Here is an 18,991-nt window from a genome sequence, read left to right on the forward strand (position 1 = left end):
CAGAAAATTCAAGGTAAATTTTAGGATTTTTTTTTTTAAGTTAAATTCAGATTTATAAATGTTCACGGCCTTTGGCATATCTTCAGTGTTCTCACTTTAACAATTTAAACATTACTTAGATGTCTATAGAGATTTGTATCCGTAGCTATAAAAATGTAGAGGTATTTATTTTAATCACAATTTATGATCTATAATGATCATAAAAGTTGGCAGACAGTTTAAAATACTAGTTGTCTGATGACCCATCTGTGGATTGTTATTGTGGGTTATCTGTTCAGCCAAAACATTAGGTTATCCAAATAAAGATTCTCTATATAGGAATGTTACAGGTAATAGAGATGGAAAGCAAGAGGTACAATATCACCAGCTCTTATCTTTGAGAAATACAAAAGGAAGCATTTATAGATAAAACAAGATTTATAAGATTTGCTTCAACAAATTTTGAAATAGGAGAAGTAGATGGTGGTATATGTAAAACGATATTGCCATAATGACAATTACTGAGGCAGATGGTGGGCACATGGCATATATTATTCTATCTACTTGTGTGCACATTTGACATTTCCCATTTTAAGCCTCCTGATGGAAACAGGCACACTAATATAATGCTAGTGTATTCTCAGAATAATCCTGCTTGGCATATAAACACAATCTGAGTCTGCTTTTCATATACCCTATACATGCCAATCATAACAAACATCATTCTGTATTCCATTACATACAGTCCAAAATAATAGCTTCAGATACAGGATAAGCAAAGTTTTAAGATAATTCTCTTATTATGGTTTATGTTTTTTTAAAGAGGAGTTAATTCAGCAATGTAAAGTTGAAGGAAATTTCTTAAGTATGTTTTTCTCCAAAACCAAGTAGCAATTTTGCTCGAATCATTGGAAGAAATTCTGCAACCAAAAACAATCAAAAGTTCTTGAGTTATATTTTATAATATGATTCCTAATCTGGGCCAAGGGAATCTATGAATATCTCAATTGACACTAAAAACACGAATATTACTATTGCTACCTTAAAGGACACATCAAAAAGTTTGTGGAAAATACAATTACAAGGAAGTTTATTTTGGGGCAAAAAATTGGAAATCCATGTATTCAAAGGTTCTATAAAATGTTCATGAGAAATGTATATTACAAAAAAATTATGCATTTGGGGCCTGCACTATGGTGCAGCGGGTTAATGCCCTGGTCTGAAGCCCCAGCATCCCATATGGGTGCCGGTTCAGGACCCGGCTGCTGCACTTTTGATCCAGCTTTCTGCTGTGACCTGGGAAAGCAATAGAAGATGGCCCAAAGCCTTGGGCCCCTGCAACCATGTGGGAGACCCGGAAGAAGCTCCTGGCTCCTGGCTTCTGATTGGCGCAGCTCTTACCGTCAAGGCCAGTTGGGGAGTGAACCATTGATTGGAAGACCTCTCTCTCTCTCTCTGCCTTTCCTCTCTCTATGTAACTATGACTTTCAAATAAATAAGTAAATCTTTAAAAAAAAGAAACATTAAAAAAATTATGCATGGATTTCAAACATTTTTTGCACAAAAATAAACTTTTATTTTTATTCTATTCTCCACAGAATTTAGTTTTTAAAAATTTTATTAACATAAAGATAACAGATTTCACGTATTTCATAGATAAAATTCTCAGAAGATAACCATACTTGCCTCCCACCCTTTCTCCCTCCCTCCCTCCCTCAAAACACCCTCCTTCTTTCCTTTTTTTTTTTTAAATTTTTGCAATGGCATATTTTTTGTATTTCATATACACAGTTTTAAGAGCATAATAATATTTACCACCACATCCTCCCTTCCTCCCACACTCCAATCCTTCCTCCTCCTCCGTTTCTTATTTTTCTTTTAATTTTTACAATGATGTAACTTCAATTTTCTTTAGAATCACCAGTGCAAATTTTTTTAAGTGCCTGTGTAGCTACATCCAGGAGTTGTACTTTGTTTCAGGCACTTTGAATCCATTATATAGTTTACCTTTAAAGAGGATGTATATGCATATACTTCCTTTCATTTTATGCATTTTAACGATGTATTTTCATTTTATGTGAAAAGCAGAGACAGAGAGAGGGGAAGAGATAGGGACATCGATCTTCCATCTGCTAGTTCACACTGCTAACGCCATAACAGCCATGGCTGAACTCAGTTGCAGGAAATTCATTCTAGGTGTCCTATATGGTGTCAGGGGCCCAAACACTTGAGTCATCTCTCGCTGCCTCCCAGTGTATGTCTTAGGAGGAAGCTGAAATCAGAAGTAGAGCTGGGACTCAAACCCAGGCACCCAGACATGAGAAGTAGGCATCCAGAGTAGGGGTCTTAACTGCTATGCTAAATACCTCTTCCCCTTACGTACTTTAATTTTCTTTCTTTCTTTTTTTTTTAAGATTTATTTATTTATTTGAAAGTCAGAGTTACACAGAGAAAAAGGAGAGGTAGAGAGAGACAGTGAGGGAGGTCTTCCATCCATTGGTTCACTCCCCAACTGGCTGCAATAGCCCGAGCTGCGCCGATCCGAAGCCAGGAGCCAGGACCTTCTTCCTGGTCTCCCATGCGGGTGCAGGGGCCCAAGGATTTGGGCCATCTTCCACTGCTTTCCCAGTCCATTGCAGAGAGCTGGATCAGAAGTGGAGCAGTCGGGACTCAAACTGGTGCTCATATGGGATGCCGGCACTGCAGGCGGTGGCTTTACCTGCTACGCCACAGCACTGGCCCCATACTTTAATTTTCATAACTTGTCTATCTCATATGGTCAGTTTTATTGTCCTTCCAATTGTAACTGAGGGAATCCAACCTCACTGTGGTTAAATAATTTGCTTGAGATACAGAGACAGCAAGGAACGGAACTGTGACTCAAACCCATGACCATCTCACTCTTCAACCTATGCTCTGGACCTGTACTTAAATGATGTTACAAAGACATACTTGGTAAGTGACTGATCAATGCATTCAGCCATGAAAGCACAGCCAAGACTGTATCAAGGTAGGGCTGTGTCACACTAAAAAAATGTGTATGATCATTATCTATATATTAAAATAATATTTAAATTAAATCTTTTCAGTTAATTCCCATGTTAAAACAAATTGAGGAAAATGAAAATGTTCTGTTGAGATTTCAAATCAATAGGAACAATGATTATTATACCAAGTACTTTTAAAAAAATAGATATTTATTTGAGAGGTAGAGTTACAAACAGAGAGAGGGAAAGACAGAAAGGTTTTACATCTGCTGGTTCACTCCCTAAATGGCCAAAACGGCCGGAGCTAAGCCGATTCCAAGCCAGGAGCCAGGAGACTCTGTTGGGTCTCCCATGTAGTACAGGGGCCCAAGCACTTGGGCCATCTTCCACTGCCTTCCCAGGCCATAAGCAGGGAGCTGGATTGGAAGAGGAGCATCTGGGACTAGAACCGGCGCCCATATGAGATGCCAGTGCCACAGATGGAGGCTCAGGCCACTTGCCACAGCACTGGCCCCACCAAGTACATTTTTTAAAAAAAGATTTAGGTTTTGTTTATTGGAAAGGCAGAGCCACAGAGAGTGAAGGAGAGAGAGAGATCATCCATCCTTTGGTTTACTCCCCAAATGGCCACAATGACCAGAGTTGGGCCATGCCAAAGCCAGGAGCCAGGAGCCAGGAGCCAGGAGCTTCTTCTGGTTCTCCCAAGTGGGTTCTGGGGCCCAAACACTTGGGCCATTCTCCACTGCTTTCCCAGGCACATTAGCAGAGAGCTGGATCAGAACTGGAGCAGCTGAGTCTTGAACTAGCACACTTTTGGGATGCCGGCATCACAGGCCTGCTATGCCACAATGCCAGCCCCACCAAGTACATTTTTAAGGCAATAAACCACTAAGAAGGAAGCCATCACAAAATTTTTATGTTAGGTTAAGCTATGTTCACTAGTATGGGAATCTTTGATTAGTTTATGTTTTCAGCTGACTGTTAGGCTCTTAAGGCATCAAGGCAGATTTATCAATTTAAAAATATAGTGCCCGCCTTGCGGTGCCGGCACACCGGGTTCTAGTCCCAGTTGGGGCGCCGGATTCTATTCCAGTTGCCCCTCTTCCAGGCCAGCTCTCTGCTATGGCCTGGGAAGGCAGTGGAGGATGGCCCAAGTGCTTGGGCCCTGCACCCGCATGGGAGACCAGGAGAAACACCTGGCTCCTGGCTTCGGATCAGTGCGATGTGCCGGCCGCAGCGGCCATTGGAGGGTGAACCAACGGCAAAAAGGAAGACCTTTCTCTCTGTCTCTCTCTCTCACTATCCACTCTGCCTGTCAAAAAATAAATAAATAAATAAAAGTGACATTCATGGACACTCGGAATAGAAGGGACTAATAGATTTGCATTGTTAATTTGAAGTATATTATTAATAGCAATACCAATTTTAGGCCAAGACTAAAAGGCCCTATCAATTTATCTTTTCTTATGTAGACAAAATTTTTGAATAGTTGTATTTTTATTCAGCTAGGAAAATATACTTGTGTCAAAAAGGACTAGGAAATGTTGATGCCCCAAAGGTATTAGACAGCTACAGTGACATATCCTATCCATTTTTGCCCTTAGCATTTAGAAGGTAAATACTTTGTAAGGGGATTGCATATATTGGGTCACATATTACGTCTTCTGACACCTGGATTTTAGCACATGAGAAAAGGATGGTCAGAAAAATCTGAAGTTGATATTACAGCTTTAATTCACTGACTAGACAAAATAACTGCGGGTAGGAATAAGTGATATTTTTTGACAGGTAGAGTTATAGACAGTGAGAGAGAGAGACAGAGAGGAAGGTCTTCCTTCCATTGGTTCACTCCCCTAATGCCTGCCATGGCTGGCGCTGCACCGATCCAAAACCAGGAGCCGGGTGTTTCCTCCTGGTCTCCCATGTGGGTGCAGGGATCCAAGCACCTGGGCCATTCTCCACTGCCTTCCTGGGCCACAGCAGAGAGCTGGACTGGAAGAGGAGCAACTGGGACTAGTACTCGGTACACCAACCGGGACTAGAACCCGGGGTGCCGGTGCCGCAGGAGGAGGATTAGCCAAGTGAGCCACGGCGCCAGCCAATAAGTGATACTTTTCTCAGAAAACTTAGCCTCAGGTAAAGCAATATTATATGACTTGATTCATATGCTATTAGTCTTTAATCAAAATTATTAAAAGTATTGATTCTTTTCTTCTTAATTTCTAAAACTTAAGATAGTAACTGTTTTCTGGAAATAATCTTTCTTGACCAAGATTTAAAAGATATAGGTATAAGTAGATGGTTAACATGATGGACCATTGAAATATTTTAGTTAATTATGCTCATTGTATTATAATTTCACTTTATTTATTTGACAGTTACAGAGAGAAGGAGAGGGAGAGAGGGAGAGAGGGAGATAGAGAGAGTCTTTCATCTGCTGGTTCACTCCCCAATTTGCCACAATGGCTGGAGCTGAGCCGATCTGAAGCCAGGAGCAAGGAGCTTCTTCCAGGTCTCCCATGTGGGTGTAGGGGCCAAGGACTTAGGTCATCCTCCTTTTCTTTCCCAGGTGCATTTGCAGGGAGCTGGATTGGAAGTGGAGCAGCCAGGACTGGAACCAGTGCCCATATGGGATGCTGGCACTGTAGGCCAGGACTTTAACCTGTGGCACCACGGCACCAGCCCCATAATTTCACTTTTAAGAGTTACTATTTTATGGGACTGGCACTGTGGTGTAGCAGGTAAAGCCGCCACTTGCAGTGCTGGCATCTCATTTGGGCGCTGGTTTGAGTCTTGGCTGTTTCACTTCTGATCCACCTCTCTGCTATGGCCTGGGAAAGCAATAGAAGATGGCCCAAGTCCTTGGGTCCCTGAACCAGTGTGGGAGACCTGAAGAAGATCCTGGCCCCTAGCATAAGATCAGCTTAGTTCTGGCTGTTGGAGCCATTTGGGGAGTGAACCAGTGGATGGAAGACCTCTCTCTCTCTGCCTCTCAAATAAATAAATAAAAAAATTTTTTAAAAAGAGTTACTAATTTATATCCTGGTGAATAACATATTCACTTCTTTAAAAGCCACATATACAAGGGAAAAAAGAAACCGCACAATCAATGTAAATAAGGAGTGAAAGTACACTCTAAGACTGTCATCTATTATTTAAATGTTTGTTGAGGCACCGACTCTGCGTAAGGCCTAACATTATCAGTAGGTGAGCTAGAGAGTCTTTTCCCCGAGAGAACAGTATTTTCACATGGATCTCAGGCTGTGGTTATTGCGGAGCAGGTGATCAAAGGACCACACATTAATAATAAATTGGAAAGAGTTCAGAGGTTGCAATGGAATTTCATTTGTTAATATAAAAATTCTGAAGGTCTAGATTATGGCAAGGGAATGAGAATTGGAAAGGAAGATGGAAATACTGGTGTTTTCTGATACAGAAATGCGTGGAATTGGGGATGGCATTGTGGTCCAGTGGTTTAAGCCACAGCTTAACAATGCTCTCATGCCATACAGGAGGACTGGTTCAAGGCTTGGCTGCTCCACTTCTGATCCAGCTCCCTGCTAATACACCTGGGAAAGCAACAGAAGATGGTCCAAGTACCTGGACCCCTGCTACTCATGTATATCAGGAAAGAGTTCATTGTTCCTGCCTTCAGTTTTGCTGAGACCTGGCTGTTGGGGCCATTTGAGGAGTGAACCGTGGATAGAGGATTTCTTTCTTTCCCTGTATCTCTGTCACTATACCCTTCAAATAAATAAACAAAAATATTAACAACAATTGTCTGCAATTAAAGACAGCTTGAATGTGATGGAGAAAACCTGAATGTAGACCAAAAAGATGATTAAAGTTTCTGATAATCTCTAAGCATCATGGAAAAAGGATAGAATAGAGGTTTTCTTCCCACAGTTAAATTAAAGGATGGAGAAATACTTGAGAAAATTGGCAAATAAATGTATTTCTTCAAAGCATTCATGACTTACAAAGTAAACATCTTTACACAAAACACTTATTTTATGAATGAATGAATTTATAAATTTTTAATATCCAGAAATTCAAAAGAGATATTAGGAAATTTAATTTCCATATGATCTTTCTAATTTCCAACATTTCTGGTACTTTTTCTACTACACTCCAACGTAACGCCGAACATTTCATGAGAAACTGGTGGGTTTCCATCTTTCTTGTAAACACTTAATTGCCTAATTAACTGGTTTTCCATGTTCCACTGAGAGAGTCAATTTGTGGTTTAGCAGTAACATGTTTAGGTGTTAATGGGATGTGTTCTCAAATCTCATTCCCACTTCAATTTTATATCCTAGCATGTCCTTATTTTTCTTTTGTTGCTCACATTTTGTTTGATTTTATATACTTGTAAGCTGATTTATTTAGGGGACAAAGCAGCTTACAACTAAATGCAAGAAACCAGTCCACACAAAGCCAACACACTAAATGATATATTTGCCAGTTACTGATAATTTTCTAAGTTATAATATGAGCTTCGCTGCAGCAATTTCACCATAGATCTGCAGTTCTTAGCCACCAAACCTCAATTTTCCATGTTAATGTATGAGAGCTCTAGGACTTCTTATAGGCTCAACGTTGTATCAGTGAATGGATGAACATTCTATTCTACTCATATTTTTGGATCCCAGTTCCTGCTCTGGCAGTAAAGTATCTGTGGTATACATTTTAAATCTGGACTAAGGTATTTGTTCTGGCAATTTTAGGCCTGAGAGTCACTCAGTGAATTGATCACTTATCAAATTAATTTCTGGCCATACCATTTTCTGTACATTTAACCACAGCTTAAATAAATAAAGATCCAGAGGTTGGTAGTAAGAGGTTGATATACTACAAAAATTATGGCATTAGAGATTCTTAGTTCACCTTAGTAACACATCTTATTAACATCATACATTGAATAGCATCTGACAGATATGAAAGAGTAAGAACAGTTAGCTATAGGAGGAAAGGGTTATCATCTTTTAAAGACAGTTAAGATGTGAGTTGACACAATTGCTTCCATAATGCTGACTCTGCTTTCCAGTTATTCATGGTAGGTTACCCTGTAAGAGTCATGACTTTCAGTAGCTTCTACTTAGCTACACGCTTGAATTCATACAATTGGCCTCCCATAAGCCTTGCCAAGCCACAAAAATCCTACCTGGAAGATTAGTGACATAAATTTTCAGGCTTTCAGATTTCTGGTACTGATCTTTCATGTTCTTAGTGTCCCTAGGTGCCCATAGCTATGTTGTATTAGGTATGACAGTTAACAGCAGAGTTGAATTAGAACCCTGGTTGTTGGCTCCCCATCTTTTTGTTCTTTACTTAATTTGAAATAATTACTAGCATTACAGCTGTGCCAAGAACTGCATGTTGCCTGCCCTAGGTCGGCTCCCTTATTAACAGAATCCTAATTTTAGCAAGACACTCTCATACCTAGTGTTTATCTTCCCTAGAGAATAAACTTCTCTACATCAGTGATCATAATTTATAAAACTTTGTACTCTTCAGGTTTTCTATGAACACTAGTTTTGCCTCAAAGTCAGGATTTCAACTTCATTTCTGTAGAAAAAGGTGTGTTTATAATTTAGTTTATGAAAAAAGTACATTTAGGGGAATTTTATTTGGAGAAGAAAATGCCTGGCACATTAGGTGTTTCCCACAAATATTTATTGACTTACAAAAGTAAGAAAAAAGGCTTTCTTCAGTGATAAGCTACAGATATTTTACTTTTCTTATGGTCTAATGCCATCAAAATTAAGAAAATTTTAAAAAATACATTTCAGAGAGAAAAAACAACATTCTCTGAGTTGTTTTTAACTAGTTTCTTTTTTGCATTGTTCCTTTTTTTTTTTTTTTGCATTTCTTTGGCTTGAATGCAGTAGACATTCAGTTCTCTAAATCCTCCTGAACTTCCTGGTGGAAAAAATAACCCCAATGATATATTAAATATTAACATTAAATTATATTAAATTAAATAATATTTAATTTATTTAAATATTATATTTATATAATGTAAATTATTATAAATCATATTAGAAATTATTTAAATAATATATTAAATAACAGATTATAGTAAGTTTTGCTCTTACGTGTTTTGATTTCTGTATCTCATAAAAAATATTTTCTTAGTAGATCATCATATAATCCAAAGTGATCTTTGCTTTTAGCAATTGATTCTCAAGCCTTCATATGGTCCTAAGAAATGTGAATACCTTTTATCTTAATATCACAGTTAAGTGAATAAAAATAAACAAATTTCATGTTTTCTAAAATCTGTCTAGCTCAATCTCCCTTTCTACCATCCTGATAAATAAAAGCAATTGAAAATAAAAACAATGGTAAACATTAGGTGCAATAAGCTGTTTATAATGTGATGGAGCAAAGTCTGTCAAAAAAAATCTATCACACACTTTTTCAAAATAATCTCAAATGGACTAAAACAGTTAATAAATCCACCAGAAGGCAGGTAGCCAGTAAAACATGGACTTACAGAATACTGTAGTTCATTATGTACCTCCAAGTCTATCACCCCTAAAATCAAGGTTGTTATGGAAGCTGTTAAGAAGTATCTAACATCTGTAAGTACTGCCAAGCAGCTGATTCTACAACTCTTTCATTCTCAAATTTCAGCATATTTGTAGACCAAAATAAATAAATCTGATAATTAACAGTAAGGGCTCCTTTTTTCTATTTCTTTTATAACTTTATTTACTTAAATTAATGAATTCTCTTTTTGAAAAAAGATAATTATTAAACTGCTGTCCTTAATGCTGAATTTACTTAAATTTCAAATATAAGCTCTCCTACATCTCGTCATCTCATCTTATTGTATACAGTCAATATTTTTCAACAAATGCTTGCTACTAATAAATATATAAGTAGAGTTTAAGCCCAAAAATATACTGAATCAAAAATGCTTAACATATACAAAAAATGATTCTCTTTTGCATATATTATCTTCTAGTATAAATGATTATCTCTTAAATTCCACCTGTAAAATAAAGGCTTTGGAATGCTGCTAATGTAATATATCACATACCTTAAGTCAAATTTGAACTTATTGGTTATTTTTTGGCATGCTTTAAGAGATAAATACCATAATATTTCCAAGGAAAATGTTTTATTTGGGAGAGCGTTAAGAATCTTAATGAATCTGTGAATATAACATTTCATTTTCTATTAAAATTCTCATGAAGCTTGGAAAATTGTAACTTTTAAAATCATTATGTACAACCTATTTGCCTTCGGAAAAGTATGGACTTTTAACCTTATTGGATTATCAAGGCTATAAGTGTTTTCAAAAGCCAGGAAATTGGTTTTCACATTATTTATATAACACAAATTTTAGAAAATACAAAACATGCAAGAATGTAAAAAAAAAAAAAAACAAAAACAATCACTGTACCACCATTTATTACAATCATTATTAAAGTTTTGGCATATTTCTTTCTAGTGTTTTAAAATTCACAGTTTTATTTTTTAATATATTCATATATTCAGCCATCAATTTGTAAAAAGGCAGAAATATTATAAGCACATATGACCATCAGCATAATGAAAAAATGTCTTTATTTCAAGCTACATTTTATGTCTTCTATAAATTAGGCTGATCAAAATTATTTCACACCAACATTCCTCAAACAAATCAAGGCAATATATGACAAACCCACAACCAGCTTCATATTGAATGGAAAAAAGTTGAAAGCATTCCCCCTAAAACCTGGAACCAGAGAAGGATGCCCACTCTCATCATTATTCAGTATAATTCTGGAAGTTTTAGCCAGAGCCATGAGGCAAGAAAAGCAAATCAAAGGGATACAAACTGGAAAGGAGGGAGTCAAATTATCCCTGTTTGCAGATGACATGATCTATATATAGGGGAAGCAAAAGACTCCACTAAAAGAATATTGGAACTCATAAGAGTGTTTGGTAAAGTTGCAGAATATAAAATCAGCACACAAAAATCAATAGCCTTTGCATACACAATCAATGCCATGGCTGAGAAATAAATTGTAAGATCATTCCCATTCACAACAATTACAAAAACATTTAAATACCTTGGGATAAAATTAACCAAGGATGTGAAAGATCTCTACAATGAAAATTATAAAACATTAGGGAAAGAAATAGAAGAAGACAAACTCAAAAAAGGAAAAATCTTCTATGTTCTTAAATTGGAAGAATTAATGTCATCAAAATGTCCATACTACCCAAAGCAATTTACAAGTTCAATGCAACTTCAATCAAAATACCAAGGACATTCTTCTCAGATCTAGAAAAAAATGATACTAAAATTCATATGGGGGGGCCGGCACTATGGTGTAGCAGGTAACGCTGCCGCTTGCAGTGCCAGCATCCATATGGGTGCTGGTTCGAGTCTTGGCTGCTGCACTTCTGATCCAGCTCTCTGCTACGACCTGCAAAAGCAGTAGAAGATGGCCCAAGTCCTTGGGCTCCTGCACCTGCATGGGAGACCCAGAGGAAGCCCTGGCTCCTGGCTTTGGATCGGTGCAGCTCTGGCCATTGTGGCCAATTGGGGAAGTGAACCAGTGGATGGAAGACCTCTGTCTCTCTCTCTGCCTCTCCTTCTCTGTGTGACTCTGACTTTCAAATAAATAAATAAATCTTTTAAAAAATTCATATGGAAACACAAGAGACTCCAAATAGCCAAAGCAACCTTAAATAATAAAAACAAATCCAGAGGCATCACAATACCAGATTTTAAGAGATACTTCAGAGCTATTACAATCAAAACAACATGGTACTGGCATAAAAATAGAGATGTAGACAAGTGGAACAGAATAGAAACCCCAGAAATTAATCCACACATCTGTAACCAACTAATCTTTCACAAACAATATCATTCCCCAGAGAAAAGATATTCATAATAAACAATATTGGGAAAATTGGATCTTGCATGCAGAAGTATAAAAAAGACCCCTACCTCATGCCATATACAAAAATAAACTCACAGTTAATCAAGGATCTAAACATAAGACCTGAAATCATTAAATTACTACAGGAAAAAACTGGAGAAATGCTGCAAGACATTGGAATAGGCAAAGACTACTTGGGTAAGACCCCAGAATCACAAGCAATAAAAGTAAAAATAGACCAATGTGTTTGCATCAAGTTAAGAAGTTTCTGTACTGCAGAGAAAACACTCGACAAAGTTAAGAGGCAACTGAAAGAATGGGAGAAAATATTTGCAAACTATGCAACTAATAAAGGATTTATATACAGAATGTATAAGGAGCTCAAGAAACTCCAACAAAACAAACAATCTAGTTAAGAAATGGGCAAAGGGCAAGAACAGACATTTTTCAAAGGATGAAATACAAATGACCAACAGACACATGAAAAAATGCTCAGGATCACTAGCCATCAGGGAAATACAAACAAAAACCACAATGAAGTTGTACCTCATCCCAGTTAGAATGACTATCATCCAAAAATAAAAAAATAACACATGCTGATAAGGACATGGAGCAAAATGTACCCTAATACACTGTTGGTAGGAATGTAAACTAGTATAACTGTTATGGAAGACAGTATGTAAGTTCCTTAGAGATCTGAAAACAGCTCTAACGTATGACCCAACCATCGCATTCCTGGGAATATAGTAAAAGGAAATGAAATCAGTATTTGAAAGAGTTACCTGTACCCCATGTTTATAGAAGCTCAATTCACAACAGTTAAGATATGGAATCAACCCAGATGTCTATCAACTGATGACTGGATACAGAAAATGTGGTACAAATACACAATGTAATACTTAATTCAGCCATAAAAAAAGAATGAAAATCCTGTCTTTTGCAACAAAACAGATGTAACTGGAGATAATTACGCTTAATGAAATAAGCCAGACTCAAAAAGACAAGTATCACATTTTCTCTCATTTCTGGTAGTTAATATATATAGTACAAAAAAAATGTAATGTATATGAGCAAAACTGACATCTTGGGATTTGCTTATTGTTTATAGCCCTTGTCTATATTCCTGTTGGACAATGGTTTTTCTATTTTTTACTTGCTGAACTCTTCAGTGCAACATTAAGCCTGTGACTATCAAGTAAACAAAAAATATGCTATCACAAAAACTTAAAAAATAAAGAAAGGAGGAGGAGGGAGGAAGTTATGGAGCAAGAGAAGTACCATTATATACTTTATACTGTATCTATGAACTATGTGAAATCTGTTCTCTTTATACTGAAAAACAAGTACAAAATAATAAATATAAAAATTATTTCATGCTTCAGTTCAGTGTATCAGAATCAAGTGTAATTATTTGTTTTCATAAAATAAACTTTTATAATTACATGTTTCCAATTAACCATATGCTTATACATATGAATCATATAATATATAAAATGTATATGGTTCTATAATTTTATGCAGCTCTAATTAATTAGCAAATACTTTTTGGGGATTACTTACCTTTAACTGTTCTCTAAAAGTATCCAGAGTAAATCCAACTTACTAATTGTTTTAACTGAGAGAAGCGCTCTCAGAATTGCTTATAATTCCCCTAGCACCCTTATGAAATGTTGGCAGCTTAACATATTCTGACTTTAGTAATTTACCATATTTCCTTGATTGGAATTGATCTCAACAAGACAATATGCATTTGGAAAACACTGATTATGTTTAATAAAAAGTGAATGGATGTCAAAGAACATACTGCTTTGTGTAATGAGGCTTTATAGATTAAGTCTAATTATCAGTGATACAAAACCAAAAATCCTTTATGTATTGAATAGCAATTAGCTTTCCTCTCAGAATAAAAGTCTACTGAACCTAAAACAAAAAGCAATGTTTGATATTTGGAACCATTAACCAAAAGATTAACAAACAGAAAGAACTTTGAAGGAAAAACGTTGCCTTTTAATATGTTTTGTGACAAAAAAAGACTGATCCTTTACGCATGGAATGCAAAAAATAGTACTAGTTCACTAAAATTCTAATAACTCCTGACATTTTAGGCATAACTTAAGTAAAAGGTAAAAAGAAAAATATAAAAATTTAAGAATATATTTCCTTAAAGAAGTTAAACCTCAGCCAAATATATTTTCTCATTTTAGAACTGCTCACATGGAAACAAATAGATCTGAACATAACTTGTCCCTTTAAAGTTGGGGCTGCCAAAGGAAAATGGATTATGTATGTATGTGAAAGAACACTTTTTTTTTTTTTTTGACAGGCAGAGTGGATAGTGAGAGAGAGACAGAGAGAAGGGTCTTCCTTTTTGCCGTTGGTTCACCCTCCAATGGCTGCTGCGGCCGGCGCATCATGCTGATCCGAAGCCAGGAGCCAGGTGCTTCTCCTGGTCTCCCATGCGGGTGCAGGGCCCAAGCACTTGGGCCATCCTCCACTGCCTTCCCGGGCTATAGCAGAGAGCTGGCCTGGAAGAGGGGCAACCGGGATAGAATCTGGCGCCCCAACCGGGGCTAGAACCCGGTGTGCCAGCGCCACAAGGTGGAGGATGAGCCTGTTAAGCCACGGCGCCAGCCTTGAAAGAACACTTTTTCAGAAATCTTTAGTTCTAGTTATTTTTCTGCCTTGTTGAGGTTGTGTGAATTTGGGAAATTCCCTTAATCTTCTGAATTCTCAAACCTCTCACACAATGAAAAATTTTTTTTTATAACTATAGCATTAGAGGGTAATATAGATTGAAAGAAGTCTGCCTATTTGAAAAGAAAATATTAATTGGCAGGAGAAATTCATTTCTGTGTATTATGAAAGGCTAAAAGAGAGAAATGCCAATCAAGAAGGAAACCATCAACTTCAGGTGGCTGTGCCCTTTAACCTTCTCAAAAACATTTTTATGCATATGATCTCATTTTTAACACTACCATAAATCTTTGAGGCAGAAGCATTATTATGCTCCCATTTGTCAGAAAAAGAATTCGAAAAGAAAAGAGGCATTATTTTATCATGTTAGGAATCACAAAAATATTTCATGGATTAATAAGAATCTGGATCTCCCAGAACCTCTTTCAATGGAGTTGATAAAGCTGAACAAAAGGGATCATAACTATATAGAGCTGAATGATTTGAAGAGCAAAGGAGAAACCATAAAGAAACCCTGAAAATGAGGTCTCCTTGAAGGATTCACTTGCTGACTGATGAGGAGGTGATCCTAACCCACAGGATGAAGGACAGCTGTGGCGACTGAGGTTCAGGTATGTGCATGGTTGGTTTAAAATTTCAATTTTTGCAAAAAAGAGATATTTTACTCACCTAATTTTAAGGAATAACAACAGAAAAATGGCCAAGCTTCTGAAAATGCATTATGTAGTGTATCAGAATCAAATGCACAAGATCCTCCCCCGATTCTAGGGGTACATTTATCTTCTTTTGAACTTGTTAATAATAGCTACAGTTTACCTATTCAAATTAACTTTCTAAATTTTTTTTCTTATTTGTTTATTTTAAAAGTCACAGATATGAGGTGAGGGAATACAGAGAGAGAGGGAATCTTTCATTAGCTGGTTCACTCCTCCCCATTGTCAGCAACAGACCAGGCCAAAGCCAGGAGCTTGGAACTCATTCTGGTCTCCCATTTGGGAGGCAGGGACCCAAGTACTTGAGCTATCACCTGCTGCCTTCCTCAGTGCACATTAGCAGGAAGCTGGGTCAGAAGCAGAGCTGGAACTTGAACCATTCAGTCCAATACGGGAGGCACAGTCCCAAGTGGCATCTTAACCAATGTGCCAAATGCCGCCCCCAAATTAGCTTTTTTAAAAACTGTTTAATTTTCAGGGAACTGATACTTTTTGTTTTTCCAATTTAAATTTAGATCCTTTTATATAGGCATGTACTATAAAACTGATTGAACTAATAAACAGAAAACCATTTACTGAAATAGGAAAAAAGATATCTATTATGTCAAAGCTCCTTGTTACTGAAACATAGTTACCTGAGGATTTAGTGAGTGTTACCACGAAGCTTTAGTATAGCTACACCAATGAACTAACAAAATGCAATGCTCCAGAGTGTAGTGAAATTTACTTCATTTAGGTTATGGTACTACTTTTTGGTTCAAAGACTGTACTTTTGAAAAAGTGGATACCTGCGGTCCATCTCTGGCTTCATAGAAGTCACCCACTCTTATTTTTGCACTGAAGCTGAAATTGTCCCTTGAGATATCCATTATTCCATTTCTGCTGAGATACTGAAAAAATCACATATTTTTCCACTTCAGGTTTTAATAATGACAACCCAGCTTTGAAGTACAGCTAGCTTCAGGACACTAACGTTTTGCGTAAACGGGCTATGGATTTATAGCAGATCCATTTAGATTAAGTACATTAGTCCCACACAAGAGAATATTTTGTATCAAGGAATTTTATCTGAGAAAGGTGTGCAATTTTTTTTATACAAGCATGCTTAATAGGCACCAAATGTATGCTACTTGGTGAAAAATATGTACCTTTATTACTTCAGGGTACTGCCTAAGTTTCTTCCCACATGGAGCATAATACGCTACTTCTCCTTGAAGGCGCCCTCCAAAGTTTCTTATTCTTGTCTCTCTCTGCCAGCTACACATAACAGAAATGAGGGTTACAACATACTTAATTTTCAAAAAGCCTTTCAAACTTACAAAGTTAAAGTATGCATGCTCTTTAGCAAACAGAAAAAAAGAAATCTCTAATCACAACACAAATTCATTTACATTAAAAAGACAGATTTTTTTTTGTTTTAGTTTAGATACTTCAACTAAAACATTAATCAAAGGCTCAATTCACAAATATTAAACTCCATTACATTTTTTAGAAACCATAACTGAAGTGACTTTTGGTACTGAGATATTTCAGTAACACGTGTCAATGAGTACTGATCCTATCTGAAATGCTCTAGGTGAGAAGCATGAAGTAAATGTAGCTCTCTGCTGCTTGGGGCTTCTGCATGTCCAATCTGAAATCTCTCAGTTCCAATTAAACCATTTTAGGCAAACTCTGCTCAAGTCCCTCACTTCTGACCACAGTGCCTTTTACAACCCTTGAGTTCCATCTTCACAGACACTCCTGAAAGTCTTAATTGTATCCTGCTTTTTGCCAGGCAGCTTGCTCCTGGTTCTTTTTCAGGCATGTTCCCCATGTGGCTGCATGATCCCATCTAGGCTCTGCCATCTGTCCATGCAGCAATTAGGCTTAATTTCTGTGTTCTGATCAACTTCTTTGCCCTGGCTCTTCTGCTCTAATAAATTCTATGTGTTATATGCACTTATTTTATTGTCAGTATAGAAAAGAAATATAGTATACATCAAACATGCATAACACAGGGGGAAAGGCAAAAAGGAAATTGTATTCTGCATACCCATATTCCAAGGGAATACGCAGTTCACGTTCATCTGTTACTCTTCTTCTTTTGGAATTGCCTTTAAGAGAATTCAACCAGTTGATATAAAAGATTAGTTTATACAGATAACAATTTCTTGATAATTTAGAAACTCTTCCTTTAAAAAGTACACACTTGATGATTTGGATGATAAGTGTATTTCTACAATTTATACATTATTTTAGATGGCTTTTCAACAAAACATACTGTATAAGGCACAGGGTTGTTTTCCTTTCTTTTGTTCTGAATGTTAGAATAACTTGTCTTTCTCTCTAAACAAACAAACAAAAAAACCTCCAAAGTATCAATATTTATCTGTCTTCTGATTTTGTTATTAAAGAAATGGCTTAAGGAGTCAGAGGGAAATAGCAGATAGAGGTTTCAACAAGCCTATTTACAGTCATTTTCTTTGAAAGTGTGTCCAGAGGCTGGAAAATCTCATCAGCTGGCGCATACATTTTCAGACAATTTAATTTCTATGGCTATATACATCCTAGGTCTTTTAATTAATCTAAAGCACAAAGGAATAGGATTATGATTATATGCAAAGATTTTCAAAGACAAATATCAAGTTTCATGTTACAAATAAATTCGTCTTAGCTTAGTAGGACATCATCCTGGTTTGTGGTAACTAAAAGCAAAATTAGAAACTGCCAAGAAGAAAGAGAAACATGTAAAACAAGAAAATATTTTCTCATATCCATGTATATTTTCTAAGATATTGAATGAGGAGAATAGTTTTAGAATATAAATGTAGACATTTTTAATAATGACCTCTGTAAGTTTATAAAAAGTCAAACAGAAAAAAGGTGCGGCATGCTAATGGAATAAGAATGCTACTCACTGAAAGAATTGACACTGGCTATGTGTTGGGCAGAAATACAACTGTAGCTTAAGTAACCAAGTGAGCTTTTTCATAATGCACAGAAAGTCCAATTGTCAATCGAATTCTATATTCTAGAAGCACAAACTGAACACAAAAGCAGGAAAGAATTCAAAATCAAGAGCTGTCATCAACCAGATTCTTAAACTGGAAGCACAGAAAAGAAAAAAACAAAAACCAAAAAACAAAAATCCAAAAAACCAACAACCAGAAATGGGTCATATCCTTTGAAAACACATGCTGACCTTTCTTTGCCAACCTAAAATCTAGCTGTAACAACTTGATTCCAATGAGATCATCTCCAGAACACTGTATAAATAAAAACTCTTGCCATGGTTTGACTTCCACTTTACAATAATAAAAATAAAGTGCAGGTACCAGAGTGTGGACTTGAAGTAAGTGTGGAAGAAGATGTGCCAAGAAAAGCAGGTGACTGGGATTCAGAACATAAGGCAGCAGGAGCAGAGCCTGGGGCTTTTGCTATGTGGAGGTTACGAGGTGTTGAGTGAGCTGTGAGACTGATGGAAGGGCTTTTAACAGAGGAAGTTGTTTTATTCAGTTTCATTGAAGTTTTCTCTCCTTCTGTATCGCTATCTGATTCATCTTGGTCTTTATCATCATCATCCTCTTCTTCTGATCCTTCTGTCTCTGATTCTGAATTACTATCTGATTCTGGGAAGTAAAAGAAGCACTTGTATATTATAACTAGATAATAACCAATACTTCGCAGTTTGTATCTCAATGGAGTAGCTCAGGAACCAGTGTCTGCAACTGAGAATTCAAGCAACTTTCCC

At 36.7% G+C, this 18,991-nt stretch overlaps 1 protein-coding gene across 20 annotated transcripts in view; it reads right to left on the reverse strand.

Moving 5' to 3' along the window:
- BAZ2B (bromodomain adjacent to zinc finger domain 2B) overlaps window positions 1–18,991 on the reverse strand; it is a 449,666-nt gene that overhangs the window by 85,735 nt on the left and 344,940 nt on the right. For 13 of the 20 annotated variants that reach the window (XM_062187182.1, XM_062187176.1, XM_062187160.1 and 10 more), the window contains 4 exons: window positions 18,576–18,869; window positions 17,294–17,354; window positions 16,407–16,515; window positions 16,047–16,148 (listed from right to left, as the gene is read on the reverse strand). In XM_062187182.1, the coding sequence (XP_062043166.1) occupies window positions 16,047–16,148; window positions 16,407–16,515; window positions 17,294–17,354; window positions 18,576–18,869 (566 nt within the window). The remainder of the gene's footprint in view (window positions 1–16,046; window positions 16,149–16,406; window positions 16,516–17,293; window positions 17,355–18,575; window positions 18,870–18,991) is intronic. The other 7 variants (XM_062187211.1, XM_062187169.1, XM_062187207.1 and 4 more) reach the window with 3 other exon arrangements.

Source organism: Lepus europaeus, chromosome 1 (assembly GCF_033115175.1).
Source record: "Lepus europaeus isolate LE1 chromosome 1, mLepTim1.pri, whole genome shotgun sequence".
Lineage (NCBI taxonomy): Eukaryota > Metazoa > Chordata > Mammalia > Lagomorpha > Leporidae > Lepus > Lepus europaeus.